Consider the following 27,021-nt stretch of genomic DNA (forward strand, 5'->3'; position numbering starts at 1 on the left):
GACAGACCTTACCTAAGAGTAAAAGGCTGGGAATTTTTTTTCCAAGAAAATGGTTACAAGAAGCAAACTGGAGTAGCCATTCTAGTTTCAAATAAAATCGGCTTTCAATGAAAAGTTATTAAAAATGATAAGGAAGGACTCTTCATACCCATCAAAGGAAAAATCTACCAAGATGAACTCTCAATTCTGAACATCTATGCTCCAAATGCAAGGGCATGCACATTCATGAAAGAAACTTTACTAAAGCTCAAAGCATACATTGTACCACATACAATAATAGTGGGAGACTTCAACACCCCACTCTCAACAATGGGCAGATCATAGAAACAGAAACTAAACAAAGACACAGTGAAACTAACAGAAGTTATGAACTAAATGGACTTAACAGATAACTATGGACCATTTCATCCTAAAACAAAAGAATGTAACTTCTCAGCACCTCATGGTACTTTCTCAAAAATTGAGCACAAAACAGGACTCAACAGATACAAGAAGATTGAAATAATCCCATGTATTCTATCAGATCACCACAGACTAAGGCTGGTCTTCAATAAAAACGGAAACAACAGAAAGCCTACATATACATGGAAGTTGAATGACACTCTTCTTGATGATAACCTGGTCAAGGAAGAAATAAAGAAATTAAAGACTTTTTAGAATTCAATAAAAATGAAGGCACAACATACCCAAACTTATGGAACACAATGAAAGCAGTGTTAAGAGGAAAACTCATAGCTCTGAGTGCCTCCAAAAAGTAACTAAAGAGAGCATACGCTAGCAGCTTGACAGCACACCTAGAACAAAAAGAAGCAAATACACCCAAGAGGAGTAGAAGGCAGGAAATAATCAAGGCTGAAATCAACCAAGTAGAAACGAAAAGAACTATACAAAGAATCAACAAAACCAGGAGCTGATTCTTTGAGAAAATCAACAAGATAGATAAACCCTTAGCCAGACTAGCCAAAGGGCAGAGACAGTATCCAAATTAACAAAATCAGAAATGAAAAGGGAGATATAATAACAGGAACTGAGGAAATTCAAAAAAATTGTCAGATCTTACTACAACAGAACTGGAAAATCTGGATGAAATGGATAATTTTCTAGACAGACACAAAGTACCAAAGTTAAATCAGGATGAAATAAACCATCTAAACAATCCCATAACTCCTAAAAAGAGAAGCAGTTATTAAAAGTCTCCCAACCAAAAAATCCCAGGACCAGATGGGTTTAGTGCAGAATTCTATCAGATCTTCATAGAAGACCTCATACCAGTATTCTCCAAAATAGAAAAAGAAAGAACACTACCCAATTCATTCTATGAAGCCACAATTACACTTGTACTCAAACCACACAAAGACACAACAAAGAAAGAGAACTTCAGATCAATTTCCCTTATGAATATCAATGCAAAAATACTCAATAAAATTCTCACAAGCGAATCCAAGAACACAACAAAACAACCATCCACCATGATCAAGTAGGTTTCATCCCAGGAATGCAGGGTTGGTTCGTTTTATGGAAATTCATCAACGTAATCTACTATATAAACAAACTCAAAGACAAAAACTACATGATCATCTCATTAGATGCTGAGAAACATTTCACAAAATTCAACACCTCTTCATGTTAAAAGTCTTCGAAAGATCAGGAATTCAAGGCCCATACCTAAACATAGTAAAAGCAATATACAGCAAACCAGTAGCCAACATCAAACTAAATAAAGAGAAACTTAGAAGCAATCCCACTAAAACCAGGGACTATAAAGGCTGCCCACTCTCTCCCTACCTATTCAATATAGTACTTGAAGTCATAGCCAGAGCAATTAGACAACGAAAGGAAGTCAAAGGGATACAAATTTGAAAGGAAGAAGTCAAAATATCACTATTTGCAGATGATATGATAGTATAATTAAGTGACCCCAAAAATTCCACCAGAGAACTCCTAAACAATTTCAGCAAAGTGACTGGATATAAAATTAACTCAAACAAATGAGTAGACTTCCTCTAGACTCAAAGGAGAAACAGGCTGAGAGAGAAATTAGGGAAATGACACCCTTCACAATAGTCACAAAAAAAAAAAAAAAATACCTTGGTGTGACTTTAACCAAGCAAGTGAAAGATCTGTATGACAAAAACTTCAAGTCTCTAAAGAAAGAAACTGAATAAGATCTCAGAAGATGGAAAGATCCCCATGCTCATGGATTGGCAGGATTAATATAGTAACAATGGTCATCTTGCCAAAAGCAATCTATAGACTCAATGCAAACCCCATCAAAATCCCAAATCAATTCTTCACAGAGTTAGAAAGAGTAATTTGCAAATTCATTTGGAATAACAAAAAACTCAGGATAATGAAAACTATTTTCAACAATGAAAGAACTTCTGGGGGGAATCACCATTCCTAACCTTCAGCTGTATTACAGAGCAATAGTGATTTTTAAAAAAAAACTGTAAGGTATTGGTACAGAGACAGGCAGGTAGATCAATGGAATAGAATTGAAGACCCAGAAATGAACCCACATACCTATCATCACTTGATCTTTGGCAAAGGAGCTAAAACCATCCAGTGGAAAAAAGGACAGCATTTTCAACAAATGGTGCTAGTTCAACTGAAGATCAGCATGTAGAAGAATGCAAATTGATCCATTCTTATCACCCTGTACAAAGTTCAAGTCCAAGTGGATCAAGGACCTCCACATCAAACCAGATACACTCAAACTAATAGAAGAGAAAATGGGGAAGAGCCTCGAACACATGGGCACAAGGGAAAATTTCCTGAACAGAACACCAATGGCCTATGCTCTAAGATCAAGAATCAACAAATGGGATCTCATAAAACTGCAAAGACTCTGTAAGGCAAAGGACACTGTCACTAAGATAAAACGGCAACCTACCAATTGGGAAAAATTGTTTACCAATCCTATATCCGATAGAGGACTAATATCATATATATAACTCAAGAAGTTCAGAGACTCAAATAACCCTATTAAAAATGGGCTACAGAGCTAAACAAAGAATTCTCTACTGAGGAATATCGAATGGCTGAGAAGCATCTAAAGAAATGTTCAACATCCTTATTCATCAGGGAAATACAAATCAAAACAACCCTGAGATGCTACCTCACACCAGTAAGAATGGCTAAGAAAAAAAAAAAAAACAGGTGACAGCAGATGCTGGCGAGGATGTGGAGAAAGAGGAACACTCCTCCATTGTTGGTGGGACTGCAGACTGGTACAACTACTCTGGAAATCAGTCTGGAGGTTCCTCAGAAAATTGGACATTGAACTACCTGAGGTCTCAGCTATACCTCTTTTGGGCATATACCCAAAAGATGCCCCAACATACAACAAAGACACGTGCTCTACTATGTTCATAGCAGCCTTATTTATAATAGCCAGAAGCTGGAAAGAACCCAGATGCCCTTCAACAGAGGAATGGATACAGAATTTGTGGTACATTTACACAATGGAGTACTACTCAGCTATCAAAAACAATGATTTCATGAAATTCTTAGGCAAATGGATGAACTTGAAAATGTCGTCTTGAGTGAGGCAGCCCAGGCACAAAAGAACACACATGGTATGCATTCACCGATAAGTGGATATTAGCCCAAAAGCTTGGAATATCCAAGATACAATTCACAGACCACATGAAGCTCAAGAAGCTTCACAAGTGTGGGTGCTTCAGTCCTTCTTAGAGGGGGGAACAAAAATACTCACAGGAGGAAATATGGACACAAAGTATGGAACAGAGACTGAAAGAAAAGCCATCCAGACTGCCCTACCTGGGGATCCAACCCATATATATATATAGCCACCAAACCCAGACAACATTGATGATGCCAAGAAGTGCATGCTGACAAGAGCCTTGATACAGCTGTCTCCTGAGAGGCTCTGCCAGAGCCTGACAAATACAGAGGCAGATACCTGCAGCCAACCATTGAACTGAGAATAGGGTCCCCAAGGGAGGGTTTAGAGAAAGAACTGAAGGAGCTGAAGGGGTTTGCAACTCCGTAAAAAGAATAACAACAACAACAACAAAAGAAAGAAAGGAAGGAAGGAAGACAGACAGACAGACAGAAAAAGAAAAAGAAAAAGAGAAAACTAATTTTCCCTTTGCAAGTGGATATAAATTTCAGAGAGTTTCTTGACTAGAAGGGGAATCCTGTATACATGCCCCTTCTCAGTACTGAAATCCATGTGGCTTAAACCTGTGGAGGTCTGTGCATGTTACTGAAGTCTCTATGAGTATGTGTGTATCACTGAGTCATATGTGTATCAGTCCTGTGTCTGGAAGACATTTACTTTGACAACCATCATTCTAGATCCTATAACCTTTCTGCCTCTTCTTCCACATATTTCTCTGGGCCTTGAGGTAAACAGAGACATTTACTCAGGAAAAGTTAGAAATCATAGAATTGTAAGGTTGCATAGTAATAAATGGTGGGGCTTTGACTCAGTCATGTGAAACTTCAGTACCAGTCCTGTTCATCATTGTCTCTTTGCTGTTTGATTTGTGGTCTTTAGGACAATGGTATTATTAAAAAACAGATTGAAGAAGGAGGAAGAAGAAGAAGAAGCAGAGGAGGAGGAGGAAGAGGAGGAAGAGGAGGAGGAAGAGGAGGAAGAAGAGGAGGACTAGAGAGCAAGGCAAACACCTGACATCAACCTCAGGCCCTACACACACACACACACACACACACACACACACACACACACACAGAGAGAGAGAGAGAGAGAGAGAGAGAGAGACAGAGACAGAGACAGAGACAGAGACAGAGACAGAGACAGAGAGAGATACAGAGAGACAGAGAGAGACAGAGACAGAGGCACGGAAAGACACAGAGAGAGACAGAGACACGGAGAGACACAGAGAGAGGCAGAGAGAAGCAGAGAGATACAGAGAGAGACAGACAGACAGACAGACAGAGACAGAGAGGATAATGAAGGTGCATACACACTCAGAGTGAGAGAGATAGCATATATACCATACACATACCCCAAAAAGGGTAAATTTAATTTTTTTTAAATCTTAAAAATTAAAGGAAGAAATTTTAATTCAGGAATATCCAGCCTTAGGAAGATGAGATGTTGAACAGTAAACCCACTGACATATTAGCTCAATCCTCTTGCTGTCCTTAATCTGAATGTAGTAGCTTCTATGGTAAAGACAGCTAGCAGATGCCGCAGGGTGTAGGAGACAGAAAGGGTGGGGCAGCATCTCCTCTTATTTCTCCTATGTGTCATGTACTGTGAAACTTGAGTTATAACCTGGACAGCACACAACTGAATAGCTGTCTGATTACTTTCAAGCCTTTGAGGGATGCTTTAGAAACCAATCTCTAGGAGCAAAAGAAGATGTGTTCAAAATTCACCATTTAGTCTTGTTTGTATATTTCGCTTCGGTAAAACTCAGCAGACTTGAACTAAGTATTTATAGAAAAGAATCTATTATGATTCTATGTCTGTAAAGAATTTTTTAATATCTGTAAATTTTAACACAGCCTCTACAATAAGCCCTATACACCCACATAGTAGTCAGCTTTCTGCCACTATAGCAAAACTCCTGAGTGATAAGATTATAAATGGAAGTGGTTTCTTATGCCTTGTGGTCCTAAAAGGTGTGTGTGTGTGTGTGTGTGTGTGTGTGTGTGTGTGTGTGTGTGTGTGCGCGCGCGGTGTGTGTGGTGTGTGAGTGTGTGAGAGAGTTGTGTGTGAGTGTGTGTGTGTGTGTGCGGTGTGTGAGTGTGTGAGAGAGTTGTGTGTGAGTGTGTGTGTGTGTATGTGTGTGTGTGTGTGTGTGTGTCTTACATGAAAAGGAAACAGAACCCTCCTGGGCCAGGAGGGAAAGACCAGCCAGGATCCCAAAAGCCCCTTCAAGAGCATACTATTGAGTCCAGCTCTCCCAGTAGACTCACTCCTACCACCTTTGTCTCTGTAGACGCTAAGCCTTGAACAATGGGCCATGGCAGCCCACTAACTTGCTGGGTGCTGACATCCACTGGTCTTGTTTCATCTACCAACCATGAATGTATTCCTGTAATTTGACTCTTTAAAAAAACAAAGGCTTATGGTTTCCACCCAAAGAACCAGGCTTTGTAGCAACACCTCCGTCACACATCTATGTATTATATTCCATTCTTATTCCCTCTCCACAGCGCCTTCTCTGGGCTACTCTGCCCATCTCTTGGACTTCATCCCAACTACATCACCCTTCTAATTGTCCAGCTTCCCAAACCCTCACTTTCCTTCTCGGGACACTGAGCAGGGTGGGTCAGGGGTGATACAAGTTTCAAGGTATTAGTCCGCCCCGGTGTTGTGAGCATTAAGGGGAACCTGCAGGTTTCTGACCCATAAATGCTACTGTATCAGGATGAACAATGCCCCCTGAAACCCTGATCTTCTGCTACAGTCCTGCTAGTTTGGAGAACTCACTTTCTGGCCAATGATGAAGCGAGAGCAACACCACCTTCATCTCTGTTTGACTTGGATATTGGCAGGGGCTGCCCTTCCAGGACTCTTGGGGCAGTGCTGCATGGGTTCATTAGCTGCCTCAAGATATGAGAGGATACAGCATACCATTCTGGAGGCTTCTAGAGCAGCATGTGGCAGGGCACACTTGTAATGCCAATACTGAGGTAGGAAAAACTGTCAGGCCCTGAGACTTGCTACTTGCTAGCCGGACAGGCTGGTCTGCTTGGGAAGCTCCTGGCTGCTGAGAGACCCTGTCTCTAAAAACAAAAAAGACAGGACCTAGAGGGGTATCGCAGTGGCTAAGAGCACTTGCTCCTCTTGCAGAGGACCTGAATTTTACTCCCAGTACCGATATCAGGTGGCCCTCAAGCCAACTGTAGCTCCAGTCTCAGAAAGCCCAACATCTCTTCTGGCCTCTGTGGGCACCTGGTGGTACACCTTTGAGGTTTTCTGGATGTGCACATACATACGCTCCATCCCACGCACATGCACATAAAATAAATAAATGTTGGGAGAAAAAAAGAGCAAAGTAGATGGCTCTCACAAGGAACAGTACCTAGAGAGGACCTCTGGTCTCCACATGCGCACACACAGATCTCCTTGCACACACACACACACACACACACACACACACACACACACGAAGTTCCTGGACTATTCGGCATCCCAGAACTGGAGCGTTAGCCTTCCCAACTATATCATCTATTGGAAATGTTTGTTACCATGAGAGAGTGTGGCAGTACCCAGGAACCTGGGCAGCTAATTAGCTGTACGGCATTATGCGGGCAGCTTCTCCCCACAAAACGATGTCTGATATGGAACTGTGACCCTAACTTCTGTGCCAGCTCGAAGCTCACTCTGATCAGGTACCTCCCACAAAGCTGGCAGAGATGGCCAGAAGCCATGGCAGTCTAAAAACACCTCCACAAAGCGCCTCTTCCCATCAGAGCTGTCACATTCGACTGGAAAAACAAAACTCTTTGTCGCTTCTAATAAGTACTAAGAGACTGACGATGTAATGACTTTTTTTTTCCTCCCCCAGCGCTAATCTCAAATACAATAATGTCTAAGTATGATTTTTATGCTTGGACATTCTGCTGCTGACTCAAAAGTGAGCTCTTTGTCTCTCAGTCCCCGACTCAGAAACCAAGATGGGGGAGGGGGATGCGCTGGGTGAACAGCCCTCCCTCCTGCCTGAAATGGCGTATGACAGACGAGATATATGATGAGGGTACAAAGCCCTGGTGATAATAGCTTTTCTTATTTATCGATTGCAAATAAAATTCACAGAGTGTGAAGCTGCCAACTGCAGTGGCGGGAGCTGGGCAGGGAGACCATCAGGAAGTGTGTGCACAACTCAGAGCTAGGAAGGTCTGGTGGATGCAAGGCTAGACCTGGTGATGGCTGAGCCTGGTGGCATCTGCCTGGTGACAGCTGCCTGCTGCTGCTAGCCTGCTAACATCCTGAGCAGAACACACAGTTGCCTTCCTGCCTCTGTCTCCCCAGGTGAGGGAGAGCTCCTGAATTTAGAACTAGCTGTACCACTGTGAGCAAGCTATGACACTGAACAGGAGTTGGAAGCCCTCCTGGCCTCTGTAGTCCTTCCCTGTAAACTAAGAAGCTATCCTCAGTCAATAGATAGCCAGCTACACAGAGCTGGGCAGTTACGGTGCCAAGATGGACAAACAAGGGCACTGGCCTTGCTAGGAAGAGCAGGCAGGTAGGTCTGCAAGCTACTGCACAGGCAGCACAGTGAAGACAAAGCCTGCGGCCTCTGAAATGCAGGTTATTTCCTGTCTTCATTACAGATCTCACACTAGACCCCAAACTCCAAAGCCACGCTGTCCACACAAGACGTTCACCACAAAAAATGGGTTCAAAAATCAACAAAACGGAAGCTGGGCTCCTGGGTAAAGCCTTGGAAGGATCAGAAGGGGTTGTAGGCCTGAGGGCTCATTTGCATATTGCCCGAGGATTTAAATGCTACTGGAAACCAAGCTGCTCCTCTCTGTGCCTTCTCTTCGATGTCATTACTGAGATGGCACAAGAGAAAAGACTGACGACTGGCTGTTAGCGGTTCATATGGTTACAGAGCTAAGAGCCCTGGTTCCTCTTTCTTGCAATCCGGGCCTCTCCGTAACATGTCTCTTGTATTTCAAGACCTGCAGAAGAATCAGACAACTTCTCTCATCTGATGAGGTGAGGCCCACCTAAGTGGAGCATCCTTTTGATTAAAATCACCTGATTTGCCTTGCAGGTTTCAAGGGGCTTCGTCATGGAACCCAAGCAAGGGAATCACATCGGCCTTATTCTTCAGCAATGTCATACGTGCATGCAAGTGCTTAGGTCACTGTCCCTCCAGCATCCCCTCTCACCCCTCTCCCACTCCCTCTGAACCTCTTTTCAACAGTCTTTCCCCTATTCTTCATGTCCTTGTCTTTTGTTTTTGACCCATGGGTGTGACTTCCTTGGGCTGGCTATATCATTGAAGAAAAGAACTCCCTTTCCTGAGCAATCCTTAACTGACAAGAGCCCCCCAGGAAGACGTGGTGCGTCCTGAGCCCCTACCCATCCACCTCCACCTTTCTTCTTTTGTTCTGGTTAGATACGAAAAGCAGGTTTAGCCCACATCTGAGGGGATGCAATTGTACAAGCACATCATGGTTACTGGGGTCGTCTTGGACTCTACCAAAGGATCTACGTCCATATCCTTTCATACAGTTGGGACTTGGGCTTGTGTAACATACATTATATAGGTAATTATCGTGTGTTATTGAGCTCACTGAGAAGTTGACCATGGAAGCAGGACTGCACTTCACACACCATGTTTTCTCATCACGTCCTCCAAAGCCCCTTGTCCAAACATGGGCTAGTCACCCAGAACTCTGTGACAAGGAGAGAAGAGAACAACAAAACAGCCCTTGAGCAAAAGCACAATGGCCTTGAGAGCAGCTGGGAGCATAAGCATATGATTCTCTAGCTTACCTCACACAAAAGTGCCTGCAGTGGGCAAGAGCAGCCATGGGAATTTCAGTCAGGGGAGAAAGCTCAACTGGGAACAGCAGCACACTGCTCATCTCCCCAGTCAGCTCTGCTGGATGATGTTATCTCTGTCTGCTGCTACTTGATCTTTTAGTCAGAAGCCTCCCCTGAGAGGATCCGGTTCTGCCTGGAACTCTCACTGTTGGGACTAATCCTATCTGTCTCTGTCTCTGTCTCTCTCAATCTCTGTCTGTCTCTGTCTTTGTCTGTCTCTCTCTGTCTCTATATCTCTCAATCTCTGTCTGTCTCTGTCACTCTCTCTCTCTGTCTCTCTGTGTCTCTGTCTCTCTCTGCTATGTGATATTCACTCTTTTACTTTGGCCTGCTGTATATTCAGTACATTCACTCATTCAAGACTTAAAGGATGTCCATGGTAAATCATTCTCTACACCATACCAAACAGTTGGTTTCAGTCTGTAGAATCTTTGACTCTTGCTAAGGGAAAGTCTTCTAAAAGTAAGTCTTCCCCCATTAGAACCATCCGTATGATACCCAGGTTCTGTCTCTTTTATTCTGAGCTGGGAACTGAGAGTCATGGGAAAGGTTTTACCTCTATCCTAGCAACTTTCTTTTTCAAAAAGAAAAAAGATTTACTTTTATTTTATGTGTATGTGTGTTTTGCCTGCATGTATGTCTGTGTATCTTGTGCATGTCCAGTGCCCAAGATGGCCAGAAGAGGGCATTGGATTCCCTGTAACTGGAGTTACAGACTTGTGAGCATCCTGTGCGCAATGGGTCCTCTGGAAAAGGAGACAGAACCCTTCTGCTCCAATCTATCAATCCCTGGTGTCCCCACCCCAGCAGCATCTCTCCAGGATGTGACTGGAAAAAGGAGCTGTCCTAGGGCAAAGTCAGTTTCTAAGAAAGTGGCTTGAATAAGCCTGAGCTTAATCCCATGGTAACTATCACTTCTCTGCTATTAAATATTCCAAAAGCCACTTGAGGACTTTGGGAGATGGGGCTTTGCTCACAGACTGAGTATGCTCAGCCAGCAACTTGGACACTTGGAAAGTACTCAGGGCAACCATACATGTTCTTATTACAAAACAAAAAGATAACTGTCTACGTGAGGTGATGGCTACTTTAATCTTGACTGAGGTGAGCACTTCACACTGCACACGTATGTGCTTATTTATGTTATAGATAAGGGTCTATATGATATGTGTTTACAATTTCTCAATCGACATCACTACAGTCAGGGAAAGAGTTGCTTGAGGTAGGATCTATGAAAAGTTTGCATCCCTAAAACATTGAGGCTGCAGGCAGGGGCTGCACTGGTTGCTTTCTTTGGGTTAGAGTTCTGAAAAGCATATACAATGAAGCCTGTGCTGACTTTTTACATTCCTACATGGAGGTGTGAAAGAGTCAGAGAAAGAGTTGTGGACGCTGTAAGCCAGATCGACTCCATCTGAAAGCCTGAAGACAGTGAGTCAAGGGGAACAAGAGAAATGGAATTGGCCATTCTCGGTTAAAAGATGAACAACTTTGGCTGGGCATGGCAACATATATCTTCCATTCCAGCACTCAGGCAGAGGCAGAGGCAGAGGCAGAGGGATCTCTGTGAGTTCAAGGCCATCCTAGCCTACAGAATGAGACCTTGACTCAAGGAAGGAAAGACTGGGGGTCAAGGGAGTACATCAGCAACCTTAAAATATTTTCAATATATAAAAAGTCAATTTGGGAAGACTTTGCACATACATAGAGCCAGTGAATGAGGTGGCTAAATCTTAAACCATGTTTAAATCTTTTAAAAAAGAAGGAAGGCAGACTGAAGAGATGGCTCAGAGGTTAAGAGCACCTGCTACTCTAGCAAAGCCTGTGTTCAGTTCCCAGCACCCACATGGTAGCTCACAGCTGCCTATAACCTCAGTTTCAGGAGAATGTGGTGCCCTCTCCTGGCCGTCATAGGCATCTGCATGCATGCCACATACGTATACATGGATGCACACACACACACACACACACACACACACACACACACACACACACACAATCAATAATTAAACCTTTAGGAAAAAACACGTCATGCATTAAATCAGACTCTGGTCTATAGATCCGCATGTGAGTCGTTTTAGCAAAGATTTGGATGGTGGAGCAAGAACTTGGCTTTTCAGTTAATAGTGAAAGTTTCCAGATAGGAGACAACTTACAGAGAATAAAAATCAGGATCAAATTAAGTCCTAGCCAAGGCTGAGCTCCTGTAACTGCAACTGCTGGAGCACTGGTAAAAAATAAATAAAAATAAAATAAAATAAACCAAAAAAAAAAATAAAAACAAAAACAAAAAAACAAGTGTAGAGGCCCACACCTCTAATCTCAGCAGATTAGATGCTGCCAGATGTCTATGAGTTCAAGGCCAACAAAGACAAATACTTGAAGCCAACCATTGAACTGAGAACAGAGTCCCCAATAGAGGAGTTAGGAAAGGACTGAAGGAGCTGAAGGGGTTTGCAACCCCATAGGAAGAACAATATCAACTAACCAGATACCCAGAGCTTCCAGTGACTAAACCACTATCCCAAGAGTACACAGGGATGGACCTATGTCTGTCTGTATATGTGGCTCAGAGGTTAAGAGCACCTGCTACTCTTATGCATATGTAGCAGAGGATGGCCTTGTCGGGCATCAATGGGAAGACAGACCCTTGGTCCTGTCAAGGCTCCATTCCCAGTGTAGGGGGATGTCAGGGCAGGGAGGCAGGAGTGGGTGGGTGGGTGGGGGAGCACCCTTATAGAAGTAGGGGGAGGGGAGATGAGATAGTGAGTTTCTGGAAGGGAAACTGGGAAAGGGGATAACAGTTGAAGTGTAAATAATAAAAGTATCCAATAAAAGGAAAAACTAAAAACAAAACCCCCAAAAAACAGGTGTAGAGGCCCACACCTCTAATCTCAGCAGATCAGATGGCTGGTAGATGTCTGTGAGTTCAAGGCCAGCCTTGTCTACAAAGAGTTCCAGGCCAGCCAAGGCTATGTAGCAAGATGGTGTCTTTAAAAAAAGAAAAATTAAAATCCATCGTGCCTCAGAAATCAGTGCACAGGCTTCCACTCGTGACTGACACACAGTTGTTGTTCATTCGTCGGAGATTTCCTGGGTGGTTGACAGGCTGGCAAGGGGGATGCCAGGGAGATCTCTATCTTCCCCACGGCTTTTTGTCCAGTGAAGACTCACTGCAGCTCAGCCAAACTGTTATCAGAGGCGGCTCTTACTTATTGGAGATCTTAAGCCGAAGATGACGATAACCAGCACTTTCTGACTGATCTGCAGATAGCCAGCAATTCACGCATTCTTCCCCACTCAGTCCTCCAGTGGCTAACGCTATCCCATTTCCTGAGGAAGATGCCAACATCGTATGTGGATCTCTTCCTACAGCGGTTCCTAAGCTTTCTGCCATCAAAGCTGAGCTCCTACCCCAGGCTCCATCAATCCCTCACTGCTGCCTGTCAAAACCTTAAGCCTCTAAGACGGTACTAGACTGTGGTCTGCTGGAGTTTTCAACTGGCTGCTACATTCTTGTGGGCCTTGGGAAGAGAAGCTACAGGGTGAGAACGCAGGGATGCCTTGGGCAGAGACTGCCTGCCTGCCTGTCTGTCATGCAAGGCGACTCCTACACCACTGCCCTCCCTGGATGGAGCAGACACGCCTTGGGTTGTGGGCGAATTTGACCGCTAGAGGGCAGGATGCACATTGAGCAATCCCCACAGAAACAGAGATAGACCTTTGTGAAAAGATATTGCGGGCCTCCTTAAACTCAATGCTGGTAAATGTTTGCTTTGTCCCCACACAGACCTTTACAACAGACTATGATACCTGATACCTGCCTGTCAGACCAAAATGACGGGGAAAGTTTTTCTTCCTTGTGATTGGCTCCCCCTCTTTTTCCCCCTACTATTCTCGGAATTGCAAAGCCTCATACAGATCAATTAAGAGATGAAAGACCAAAAGCTTCTTTGTTATCCTAGGACCTTTCACGAACTTTACAGTACAGTCTAAAGGAGCAAACACCCGAAACCTACTGTCCATATGATAATAGCCATTCTCTGTCTATCGTAGTGGTAACAGCAATCAGAAGGGTTTTGGTATCAGCCCAAGGTTCAAATCCTGGCCCATTCCTCACCAACTGAGGACTGCATGGGGAAGAACACGTGAATGGCTGGCTATCTGCAGATCAGTCAGAAAATGCTGGTTATCGTTCAAGTCTCCTAACCTTCATGAACGTCAGTCCCCTCATCTATAAAACAGAACCTACCTAAGAGGTTTGTTGAATGGGGCAGGTATTAGATGAGTTACTAACTACAAACACAGTCAGTACTGTTAGCCTATGCTGCCATCCATAATGGTTACTGTTAGTAGAATAGAAGTTCAGCTGTACATTAATGCCACTGAGAAATGAAAGGTGACGTTCTAAAGGCCACCTTGCCTTCCTTTCCTGCACTGCAAATCTCCTGCACTGCAGCTATCACCTCCTTCTCTGGTACAAATGAAGAGGTTTCCTTCCTCAGACAAAAGGCTAGCCCTTCCGTCCACAGCCCAGAGTCACATTCTCCCACCTTCTCTGGGAACTTGACTTCTCTGATGACCATCACACCTGACTGTATGTCTTCATCTTTCTCTCCACTCACCCACTCACCCTTCCCCTTCTGTGACGGTTTGCATATGCTCGGCCCAGAGAGTGGCACTATTAGAAGGTGTGGCCTTGTTTGGAGGAAGTGTGTCACTATGTGGGTGGGCTTGGAGACCCTGCTCCTAGCTGCCTGAGCTCAGTCTGTTCCTGGCTTCCTTTGGATGGAGATGTAGAACTCTCAGCTCCTCCTACTTCGTGCCTTCCTACACGCTGCCATGCTCCTACCATGATGATAATGGACTGAACCTCTGAACCTGTAAGCCAGCCCCAATTAAATGTTGTCCTTTATAAAACTTACATTGGTCATGGTGTCTGCTCACAGCAGTAAAACCCTAAGACACCTTCCATTCCCATGTTTAAACATAGGTGAGCCTATTTTCTCTCAAAAGAAAAACAGATAAGTAATGGCAAAACTTCTAGTAGCTGTGGTGGTTTGAATGTGCTTGGCACACAGGAAGTGGCGCTATTGGGAGGTGTGGCCTTATTGGAGGAGGTGTAGCCTTGTTAGAGGAAGTGTGTCACGTGGACTTTGAGGTCTCTTACGTATGCTCAAGTCTGGCCAGTGTGATCCAGAGCCTCCTACTGGCTTCCTTTGAATCAAGATGTAGAACTCTCAGCTTCTCTAGCACCATGTCTGCCGGGATGCTGCCATGTTGATGATGTCCGCCATGATGATGTCTGTCTGCCATTCCATTTCCCTTCTTGCTTGACTTTCAACAATGGTGACATCTGAATTGGCAGCTTTGGCATGAGTGTCCCTCGACTGCCACAACACAGACTATCCCTCTATCTGTGTTTCCCCTACCTTTTCTGCTACTTGGTAGATGCTAGGAACTTCCTGGCTCCCAGACCTTTCATCTCTCCTTCTCTACTTATGATTGGCCCTTAGGATCCAATTTCTCTCTCCATGCCCAGCATGCCCCTCGACACCTGGGCTCATCATGCTCAAACTGAACATGCTTACTCTTCCCAGCACCCCGCCCCACCCCACACATTCTCCAACAGTCTCTAATAGTGAAGCAAAATCTGCACCCCATGCAACCATACAATGAAGTCAGAAATTTCTAGAGCATTCTTACTGCTTTCCTCTTCAAATTACATGCACCTGATGTTCTTTCAGAGGACCAGAGTTCACCTACATGGAGCAAGTCACAGTTACTATCTGTGACTGATGTACCAGGGAATCTGATGCCTTCTTCCAGCCTCTGTGGGCACTCACACACATGCACATACATATACACATAAGGGGTTTTAAATGAACCACTTTTTTTCATCTCAAAAATCCATGTTCCAAAATGCATCTGGGATTGGGAGTGTAGCTTAGTCTTAACTACATTAGCATAGCTTAACATTCTGAGACCTCTCAAAAAATGAATGAAATGAGCTTACCTGGCCTCTTGGTATGCCGGGCACACCAGGGATAGGAAGGTTGAACAAGTCACAATCCCTGCCCTGAGGACAGTGCAGCCCCAGGAGCAGGAAACAACTGTGACCATCAGGGTAAAGTGACAGCAGCAGCAGCAGCAGCTCCAAGTTGTTGCACCTGGGGGGCCTTAGAGAAAGAAGAGTTGAGCAGAGCCAAGAGGGCCAAGGGCAGACATGAAAAGGAAGAATATGGCTCTTCCCATTCTGGGTGGGATGACAGGAATCTGGGGATAGAACGGGAAATATAACAGCCTGGGTTATATGGGTCAGAAGAAATGGCTTCAAGGCAGAAATGTGTCAGGCCAACACCCACTGACACCCAGAAGATACCCACTTAAATCTGACACCCTGAGCCCACTGGGAGAGCTGCACCTGTAGACCAGCGGAGTCTGAGAGGAGAAAGAATGTTGTAAGAAGGCGAAGAACGGCTGTAACCAGTTATTCTTCCAGAAGATTCATTCCCTGCCAATCACGGGACACATGCCGTCCAGCACTCGGGAGGCAGAGGTAGATGGGTCTCTGTGAATTTGAAGCCAGCTGGGTCTACCCACTGAGTTCCAGGACAGCTTGAGCTGCATAGCCAGACCCTGTTGAAGGAGAAGGAGGAGAGAGGCTTGGGGAGGAGAACCAGAAAAGGAGGGGGAGGAGGTGAGAGGACAATTGCTTGCTAGCAAAGGTGAAAGAACAAAAGAAGCTTGGGGATTTGGCTTTCTCGATCACAGGGAGGACCAGGGAGGCAGACACCCCAGCTGGGGTTAGGCACAAACAGTACCCAGTAGCCAGATGAGTGACAGGGATCCAGGGAAAAGATAACATGAAGAAAAAGAGACCTGTTTACACCCTAGGCTCAGCTGGAGAGCCCCTTACCCTTCCCCAGAACCCCAAGAGTAGCCTAGGGGCCAACAGGAGGCAGAGAACCCAGCCCTGCTCTAAACCATAAAGAAAGCAGCACAACGGAAGCTGGTTGTAAAACTTAAGCAGATCAGACACCATAAAATACTTTGTAATGCGCCATTGAGGCGGCCAAATAAGAGGCTTGGATAAATTTATATTCCAATTGCTAAACATTACAGTCAATTTAAAAACCCACAAAAGTTTTGCCGAACAACTGTATAAGTTAGAATGGATCTGTCGCAGCGTACAGTCCCTAATAGACGAGACATAAAACAGTCCCATCTAACTCCCTCTCACCTGCTAAATCATCCTGAAATAGTTCCTCTAGCTCAACTCTCCCTTTTTCTTCCTTTCAAAAAAACACTGTAAGGTAATTCTTAGGTTAATGCGAATTTTATTTATTTATTTATTATTTATTCACCCCTTTCCCCTCCAGACAGAAAGTACTAAAAACTGCCAGGGCCAGGGATTTATTATGCCTGAAGCCCTGCCTTCCGCCTCTGGTGGAAACCCTCTGCCTGTTTTGGGGGGTTGTTTCTCATTCATTAAGCTATGGTGAGATTATCAGCTCAGAGCGACTGTTTTTATAGATGTTAAAATTGATAAATATGCACTTGCATGGTCATATATACTGACATGTGTAGGCAAACATGAACATGTACATATGTGTGTACACACACACACACACACACACACACACACACACACACACACACTAGGCCAAGTACCAAAGGAAAAGCACTCCTGTCAGATGTGCTCTGACAGACTCCCTTTCCCAGTCTTCCTGCTCCATTCCCAACCATTCAACAGCAGTCAGAACTGAAGGAAACACTACTCCCCCAAATTCTGGGGTTCCCCCTACTAAAGGAGCCTTTTCCTATCTCAGTCAGAAGGGACAACAGGCTATCTGTAGTATCTATTAGCACCCGCTGGCCTCCAACCTTCCTCTGTTCTCATCCCATCCTACCCTAAAAAACTCCAACTCCTGGTCTCCCCCTTATAATGTCTCCCTCCCCTCTCCATCGCCCTCTTCTGTCCCTCTTTTAGTCTGCTTTGCCCAGGCCCTCTTTTTCTTCTTTGCTCCCATCTCCTCTCTTAGCCTGACCCAGTCTGATGGCCATGTTTAATCTACCACTGTTCATATTTAGTCTATTACTTTCTCTCTCTACTCTGGACTCTTCCACATGCCTCTGGCTGTACTGTCCCTCATATCTACAACAAAATCCTTCTTCTCAAGCATACCTTGGAGCTGTCATGTCTATGCAACTGCCGGTTGTGAAGCCCCACACTTCAGCAATAGAGATCTCAGATATAGAGCGCTTACCACAGTGTGTTCCCATTTCAAAGCCAAGAGTTATCCCGCAGAGCAAAAAAAAAAAAAAAAAAAAAAACCACTTTAGAAGTTCTCAACTGGAAACTATAAAGATAACAGTGGCCATTCCCATCGTTCGGCTGTTGTGACTGAGATCTAGGGAGGTTGAAGGTTAGTTCGGTATAACATGTCAAAAGACATATGGAATCAGTGCTCCAATTTCTCTGTCCTGTGATGACAGCCGAGGTTGGGAACTGAGCAAGAGCAGGCCCATTAGAGTTAGGAGGGTTGTGAGGAGGGACAGAGTGGATGAAGTTTTTCTGACTGTTCTATTCACAATCAAAACATTTCTACTCCCTTAGCCTGGTTGGGATCCATTTTGTGTGAAAGTGGAATTGAAAGTACAACTTACATGGCGAAGAGTATCTCTCTTTGTTCCCATCTTGGGGGTGGGGATGGCATTCGGGAAGTTTTCACAAAGAACCAGCTTACAAAGACACCGAAGGAACTGCTCTTGCATCAGAGTTCCCCCTTGGACCTAAAGGGAGGAGAGGAGAGATGTCTCTTAGCACCATGTGAGACACGGCTGCCTGCTGGGGCAGTAAGACCTGTCCTGTATACCATGCCATGGTCCGCACGTCAGCCACAGTATCCTCTTTAGGGCTACTACTGCTGTGATAGAACACCACAACCAAAAGCAAGTTGTGGAGGAAAGCGTTTATTCAGCTCACACTTCCACACCATAATCCATCTCTGAAGGAAGTCAGGACAGGGACCCAAGCAGGGCAGGAACCTGATACAAACGAGGCAGCAGCTGATACAAAGGCCATAGAAGGGTGCTGGTTATGGTTGACCCTAGCTTTCCCGGTCTGCTGTCCTATAGAACCCAGGACCACTACCTTAGGGATGGTACCACCCACCATGGACTGGTCCCTCCTCTATCAATCATCAATTAAGAAAATGCCCTCTACTCAGAAGTTACAGAATCATTTTCTCAACTGAGGTTCCTTCCCCTCAGTTGATCTAAAACTTTGCAGCACACATGCTTCTTAGGGTTACTGTTGCTATGATGAAACACCATGACCAAAGCAACCCGGGGAGAAAAGGGTTTGCCTACTAATTAATGTAGAGTTCCACCTTGAATGGAGCTTTGAGCTTAGCTGAGGGAGGACTCCCTTTACCAGAAGGGCTTTTCCTTCTCTGAACTTGTTTGGGAGCCAAAAACCCCACACCCTCCAGCTGGGGAAGGTCAGTCAGTCCTTGGCAGACCTACACTTTCAACTTCCTCTTTTCCCTTCCTCCACACCGCACCCTCTTCCTCTTTTCCCAATAAGATCTGCCCAGCAAGTTACCTGGGATTCCTGGAATGCTTCTCCATGCATGTGAGACATTTACAGAACATTAAACTCTAACCAACGATGTTCATTTAACCTGAAGACCCTTTCCCACTCTCCAAAGTCTGTAGATAGCCCTGGTTCACCCCCATAAAATGTATTCACACAAGCCACCCCAAATAAATGTGTGCACACAAGCTAAGATTGTCTCAGAGAGATGTTTGGGAGAAGGCCTTTGTCTGTAACACTAACATCCTCAGAGAAGCAGTCTAGATTCTCGCGCGCGCGCACACACACACACACACACACACACACACACACACACACACACACCCTCTCCCCCACTCACTCCCAGATGGCCTGGGATCCCACAGAACCCCATCCCCTTTGGACACCACTTCTAGCCTGGTATGAAGTGGCATCTGGGCATCCTTAGAGGAAGTGAAGGATGTGGAACCACAGTTGGACCCCGAAACACATACCACAAGGGTTTATTTGACTTATACCTCTACATCACTGAAGGAAATCCGGATAGGAACTCAAACAGGGTTGAAACCTAGAGTTCCTAGATGAGGCAGAAACCATGCAGGGGTGTTGTTTAGTAGCTTACTTAACATGGTTTGCTCAGCCTTTCTTATAAAACCCAAGACCTCCACCCCAAGGGTGGTCCGACCCACAGTGGAATGGGCCCTCCCCCATCAATCACTGAATAAGAAAATGGCCTACAGTTAGACTTTATGGAAGCATTTTCTCGATTGAGATTCCCTCTTCCTCAGTGACCCTAGCTTGTGTCAAGACGACATAAAACTAGCCAACACACATGGGTTTCTCTCACAGTGGAAAATGTGAGGATAAAAGGAAGCAGGCAGGATGACATGCCTCCTAGAGTGGCTCATACTTTGCCAATGTGTAGCCACCTCCATTACTGTATGGATTGGGGATCCAGGGCCAAAGAATTGAGAAGCACAACAACAACAATAAAACTTTAAAAGAGCTTGGGTGGGGAGCCAGGTGTGGTGGTGCACGGTAAAGCCTAGTAAAGACAGGCGAACCTCTGAGAGTTCAGGGTCAGCCTGGTCTACAAAGCGAGTTTCAGGACAGCCAGGACTACACAGAGAGATTTTGTCTTGAAAAAAAAAAGGGAGGGGGGAGTCTTAGCCAAGTTCACCCAAACGAACTAAGACTAGCACTCTGCCTTCCAAAGAGCATAAGACGAAGGTCTAGGACATTGCCCAGAAAGGCAATGTGAGAAGATGTGCAGGTCGACACAGGACAAGTAAAAATAAGGCAGCCCAAGTTGCTCTGGATCTGACTCCAGATAAACACCCACAGAATGGTGCCTAGGGGTGGTGGGGCAGGGGCTGAAAACAGGTGCCGGTAGCAGAGGTGGGGCCACACCGGCTTGGGATAGGAACAACCACTAACATAAAAATAACCATAAAGACGACTCCACCCCCACCCAATTGCAAACTCAGCAATTCGCCAGTGTCCTTTAAAAACAACCCTACTTCCATAAGCCTTCAAGAGCCATTAATAGAAACTGATAGTTGGACTCTAATCTCTTTTGTGCCACTTGGGGGCAACACCTTCATGTTTGATTTATTGAGACTCTCACCTCTGTTTGCCTTCTGAAAGACAGAAGTTGCTAATCTGAAAGCTTTCTTCTCTTCCGTAAGTGGCTACAGAAAATTCCCAACCTGCTAACTGCAGAGAGGCCTGAACCTTTTTTTATGTATTTATTTATTTAAAAGTCAAATCGTTTCACCCTTTCCTCCAGACCAGGCAAGGTGAATGTCAGCTACAAAGACTAGCTTCTAGAAAGTCCCCCACAGGTCGGAAAGGGATTTCTGAGCTGTTCTCAGCTCAAGGCTGAGGCCACAGGCTGAAGGACCCATAGAGACTGTCAGCAGCAGGGTTAGCATATGCTAATCTAAGATATGCAGTGCTCAGGGAGTACCAGGGCCTTTAGGAGGAAGAAACACCAGTCAATTACTCCTGAGACATCAAGAGTAGGTGTGCAGGGTAGCAGCCACCGTGAAATAGCCAGAGACCTAGTGGGTAACCAGCAACAACACAGGGCTCCAGACATATGAGACTCAGGAGTCCAGATGCAAGGGACACACGTTCTAGCTACCTATGGGGCTGGTTCTAGGCCTGGGCCCTTTGCAAGTAATCATAGACATTGGTCTCCTGATTACCAAAGCCTCATATCTCTTCACTTCCTTGCCACAAATGGAGCTAATTATCTTTTGCCTGAAACAAGCCTTGGCCTTTCTTTGAGCCCTTCATCAAAGAGGGACACTGCCAACACAGACCAATGAGGAATCTCACACCACAGTGACAACTCTGTCCCTCCCCATTTGCACCAATTGGTCCTAGCTCTCCTCCCATAGACCCTCCCACTGCCAAGGCCAAGCCCTCGCCATCCCTGTCACTAAAGCAATAGCTTGCTACTTGATTCCCCATTCTGGTGATCCCCCAAACCATCCACATTGCCATCAAAAAGTTCATTCTGGGTTTATATCCTCTCCTACTTCCTAAACTTGAACACAGCAAAGCATAAAGCACCTGGCACAGATCTGAGGGTTTTGTGAACTGTTCCCATGTTCTATGTGTTCCCCCAGGAACTACTGTCCACTAGACCCTTCCACTGCCCTTCTTAGAGCGTAATTCCTTCTCATCTGTATGCTTATTGTTCGAAGGCTGCAGGCTTCCCCTATACTGCTCACTACATGGTGGGATAGCTGTTAGCCTCCCGGTCATTGCCTCTGTAAACAGCAGAAACAGGTTGTCTTCTTATATGGCCCTTAGCTACTATGAGTGGTACCTACTCAGTCATGGCTGCATCAATTCAGACAAGACCCAGGAATCGAAGGTGACAGAGAAGCTGAGGCACAACTGACTGGGCTGGAGTTTATTTGATGCGTGTACTACAATATTGCAAATGAAATATCTCTTACATAATACTGTAAATGACCATAGGGAGTAAGTAAGGATGCAGAGGTAAATTCCACTTACTTTTGCTTACTCTTTCCAGAGAATGAATGCAGCCTGCCTGCAAGCTAAGTGAAGGAGCTACAACATGTGGTTTGTGCCACATGACCTTGCCCTCTTAGTGATAGCTGATTAGACCAAAAATAAATAAATAAATAAATAAAAATAAAAGAAAAAATTAAAATCTGGAGATTATGGCTCAAAAATCTAAAGAATGTATGAAATCAAGGCAAATGTTAGATTTATATCAAATCACAGCTACAGGTAAGAAAAGACAAATACTGGGTCTGGGGAGATGACTCAGTCACATAAGCATGAGGATCAGAGTTCAAACCTCACCCACTGTACTGGCTATTTTTGTGTGTCAACTTGACACAAGCTGAATTATTACAGAGAAAGGAGCCTCTGTCGAGGAAATGCCTCCATGAGATCCAGCTGTAAGGCATTTTCTCAACTAGTGATCAAGGGTGGGAGGACCCAGCCCATTGTGGGTGGTGCCGTCCCTGGGCTGGTAGTCCTGGATTCTATAAGAGAGCAAGTTGAGCAAATCAGGGGAAGCAAGTCAGTAACTAACATCCCTCCACGGCCTCTGCATCAGCTCCTGCTTCCTGCCCTATGTGAGTTCCAGTCCTGACTTCCTTTGGTGATGAGCAGAAACGTGGAGGTGTGAGCTGAATAAACGCTTTCCTCCCCGACTTGCTTCCTGGTCATGATGTCTGTGTAGGAGTAGAAACCCTGACTAAGACAGCCACATAATAAACCAAGTATGGTGGCATGCATCTATAATCCTAGCCCTGGGGAGGCACAGACAGAAAGATCCCTGGGGATCAGTACCACCTGCCTGGTCTAAATAGTAAACCAGATCCCAAAGGGAGCTCCTATCTGTTAAACAGTGTGGATGGCTCCTGAGGAATGACATCTGAGGTTGGCCTATGACCTCTACATGTATTCACACACAAGTGCACTTGTGTCTATACACACAAGAAAAATAGCATACAATAAGATGTTAATGATGCATCACAACTAACACGTTTAGGACTTTCTACTTGCCATATGCCATGCTGTTACCTGATTTCCTCTTTACAACAAATCTGTGAAATATCAGCCTCAGAGTCTTCCTCCCCCACCCTGATTGGAATCTGATTTAGAGCTGGCTTCATTTGCATACACCACAGACACTGACTAGCACCATTACAGCCCCACTGTATAGAAGGGAACCAGAACTCTCCAATTCATATCCCAAACAGAGGGTTGATAGCCAGACTCTGTGTCTCCAGAACATAAGCTCTTAACGTTTCATTAGTATCTATAGCTTGGGTTTCCAGTAAGCGCGTATGTATGTATGTATGTATGTATGTATGTATGTATGTATGTATGTATTTATTATTTATTTAGCAATTTCTGTATCCTTAACTGGAGATCGTTTGTGAGCCACCTCTCTGTTGCTGTTTTCAGAATGAAATGAAGGAAGAACTAGTCCGGCCGTGGGAGCAGGTGATGAAGTGCCTGCCATCGTAGGGACAAACTGGGAACCCTGCAAAAGCCAGTTGAAATGGAGCGCTTGATATCATCCTGTGGTTATGGGTGAATCTGCAAAGCTGCATGAGGGGCTGAGTAGTGGGGATGGATTGACCTGGGAAAAAACAGTAGAACCAGGCCCTGTGTCCCCAGCATATAGAGGGAGTTGGACAGAGAAGAATGGAGGAGCCACACACTTGTGTCCCCTTCCTGAAGCTACCCCAACATCGTGGGGCACTAAACCCTGGGCGCGGTCATCCTACAGTGGTATCATTGGGTAGGTTGACTGCCGTTTTCCTTGGGTGAGAAGATGGACAGTGCTTCTAAGGAAACTAACACTGGAAACTGCACCTGTTAGACAAAGCTTCCGAGTTCAGCATCTAAGGCAGTGATTCTCAACCTTCTGATTGCCGCGGCCTTTAGTACAGTTCATGTTATGGTGACCCCAACCCAACCATAAAATGATTTCATTGCTACTTCATAGCCATAATGTTGTTGTTCTTGTTATGAGTCATAATGTAAAGAGCTGATATGCAGGAGATCTGAGATGTGACCCCCAAAGGGTTTATGACCCACAGGCTGAGAGACACAGATCTAGAGTTTTAGATCCACCAACCACCTAGCAGAGATCTTGATCTTTCAGCTGCAAACCCTCCTTTCTCAACTTTCCTGGGTTTCCCACAAGCAATATTTGCATCAGTTACCTCAAAGCCACCAGAAACAGGAGCTGGGAAACTATTGTCACTCTGTAGGATAGCCTGGGTTTTTTGTTGCTGTTGTTGTTGTTGTTTGGTTGGTTGGTTTTTTTTTAAAGCAGTATTCTGCTCATGTTAGACAGAAAATTCCTGGGGGTAGGAAACTCGGGCTATAATTCAGCAAGTGCCTGATGCAAAATGTAAGAATCCAAGTCCAGATCCCTACCACCCATCTAAAAAACTGGTCCTAGCGGAGCCCGTGAGCTGTTGGCAAGTTACCCCTGGAACTTTCTGGTCAGCATCTAGCAGAATCAGTGAATTTCAGATTTAGTAAGAGAGACCAGTCTCAAAAAATAGAGTGGGAAGTGGCTAGAGAGATCACTCAGGAGTTAAGAATGTGCACTACATTTCCAGAGGACCTGAGTTCAGTTCCCAGTTTCTGCCTCAGTGTCTTCACAATCACCTGTAACTCCAGCTCTAGGGGACACCATGCCTCTGACCTGGGACACCATGCCTCTGGCCTCCATGGGTACATGCACCCAAATGCATAGAGTGGAGTGGCATATGCACACAAACACATAGGCATGGTGGTGCACATCTCTAATCCCAGCACTCAGGAGGCAGAGACATGCAGATCTCTCTGAGATCCTATCTTAAAGAGAAGGGCAGACGGGGGCGGCGTGAGCAAAAGAAGACACCTGGCTTCCACTTGCAGGTTACCAACTCACATGCATATATACAGACATACATGAAAAAAAAAGAAAAACCCACAAGGGAAAGAAAGAAATGGAAGAAAGGAGGGGAGGAAGAGAGGGACCAGGGAAGATTATCTACAGGGAACCTCTTTATGATCTGGGGCACCTATAAAGGGCCTCTGAGCAAAGCTTCGACTTGGAGAACTGGAGGAACTCACCACTGAGCTCTCTGCTCAGGGAGGGTCACAGGGAGTTTGTAGTTTCAGTCACAAGAATTCAGCCAGCCACACAGAATCACATGAGCAAGAACACAAGAGTATCTGACAGAGTCTTGAGTTTTCCTTCAAACAAGTATGAGGTGGTGGTAAGCCCTCACAGTCTTTCCCCACTTCAGATGGCCCTACACCCTTCCTAGTTGAGCCCATACCCAGTACAGACTGTCACCCCCTGTGTAGAGGACACCCAGGTGTGAAAGGAGACCAGGAGATTGGACCCCTTACTGCAAAGGGAGGGACACTTAAGAAGGTAAGGAAGGGGGCCCTTAGACAAGTTACGGTTTGATGCAAATGCCAGTGGCTTCTGGGAAACAGACTGGAAGGAAAGCCATAGAAATTAGCTCATGAGGCAACTGTAATAATCATAGCAGAGGGACATAGGTGCAACTGAGCCCAGTGAAAAGAACTATAAGGACACAGAATAGACAAGACCAGGTGACACATGGGGAAGAGGAAAAGGCCGACTCTGGGGGCTCCCGAGGTTCTGAACAGAACAAACAGCTGTTTGTTGAAAGGGAAATCAAAGAGGTGAGGTAGAGGCCAGGAGTGTCCTCTGTGAGCCCAGGGTGGAGCCACCACAAAAGGCTATCAACATCTCAGTGGGAACTGGCTGAACCAGGCTTCAACTGCACTGGCAATTTTGTCTATTGGTCCCTGTACTTGTTAGCCACTGAGGGATGGTTCAACTCTTAATTCCTTTTGATGTTCACTTCATCCCGCAGAGTGGTTCCTGACCAGCTACTGGCTGAGCAGATATAACCCTGAGCAGAGTGAAGGAAGGATAACAAACAATAGAAAATGAACAGCAGCAAAAACGGATGAAAATGGTAGACAGAGAGCCTGGAGTCAGATCAACAACACTGAGCTCTGTAGCAGTGAGCATTCTGCAGCTTGGGCAAAAAGCTTCCCTTTACTCTCCCCCATCAAGAACCATCTGAGACGTTAGAGCACCAAGAAAGAATGAACAAAGAGACCCCGTGATGGGCGAAGTGTTAAAACGACACTGTTGTGTAACAAGAATATACTTCTCTCCCATACTTATTGAAAATGAGTCCAAAGGAACAAAGCTAGATGGCTGACAAAAATAGAAATAGATCATTTGAATGAAGTAGTTACCCAGGCCAGACCAGCTGCCTGTGTGCCTGAGGCATATTGCCCACCCCAGAAGCTTCATTTGCCTATCAAATGCAGGCTCCCTGAAGGAGTCAACAGGAAGACGGGAACTCTGGGGGCTTTTATTTGGTTCATCTCTGAAGCTCTTTTTCTAAGAGTCAATAATGTATTCATTCCACTTATCTTCACAAACTTTGAAAGTGGTAGAGAATATCAGAAGAAAGTTTCAGATTAGCAATTCCTGGTTTGGGAGGAGGCAGAGGAATGGGGTTTATGGGAGGAGACAGCAGGGAGCACTGGCATTTACTTTGTCTCTGTGGCTAAACAAGCCAGCCTTTCTCACCTCCATTCAGAGGAGAATTAGTACTAAGAGATCTAAAGCTTGTCACTCCTTCATTGATATCTTAATCCCCTGGGTGAAAAGAAGACCACTACCACAACTTTTAAAGCCAGATTTGAAGCAAGTTTTATTATCTACTGGCCAGGAAGATGGACAGTGGCCAGGTCCATGCCTGGGATTCCCAGAGAATGGCCTGAATTACATTGGACAGGGACTTATAAAGGCAAACCCCACAAGGATACATACTTCCTGCTTTTGTCCAATCAGGGGCAAGCATACATCCTGACACTT

General features: G+C 45.1%; 1 protein-coding gene across 2 annotated transcripts in view; it reads right to left on the reverse strand.

The window, feature by feature from the left end:
• LOC148005241 (uncharacterized) overlaps positions 1-27,021 on the reverse strand; it is a 136,958-nt gene that overhangs the window by 64,394 nt on the left and 45,543 nt on the right. The window contains exons 4-6 of one of the 2 annotated variants that reach the window (XR_015622416.1): positions 18,179-18,304; positions 15,933-16,147; positions 15,525-15,687 (exon numbers count right to left, since the gene is read on the reverse strand). Coding sequence is in view for 1 of the 2 variants with exons in the window: in XM_087554946.1 (XP_087411072.1) it covers positions 15,525-15,687; positions 18,179-18,228 (213 nt within the window). In the remaining variant the exon portion in view is untranslated. The remainder of the gene's footprint in view (positions 1-15,524; positions 15,688-15,932; positions 16,148-18,178; positions 18,305-27,021) is intronic. The other variant, XM_087554946.1, reaches the window with a different exon arrangement.

This window comes from Rattus norvegicus, chromosome 6 (assembly GCF_021556685.1).
Source record: "Rattus norvegicus strain SHRSP/BbbUtx chromosome 6, alternate assembly SHRSP_T2T, whole genome shotgun sequence".
Lineage (NCBI taxonomy): Eukaryota > Metazoa > Chordata > Mammalia > Rodentia > Muridae > Rattus > Rattus norvegicus.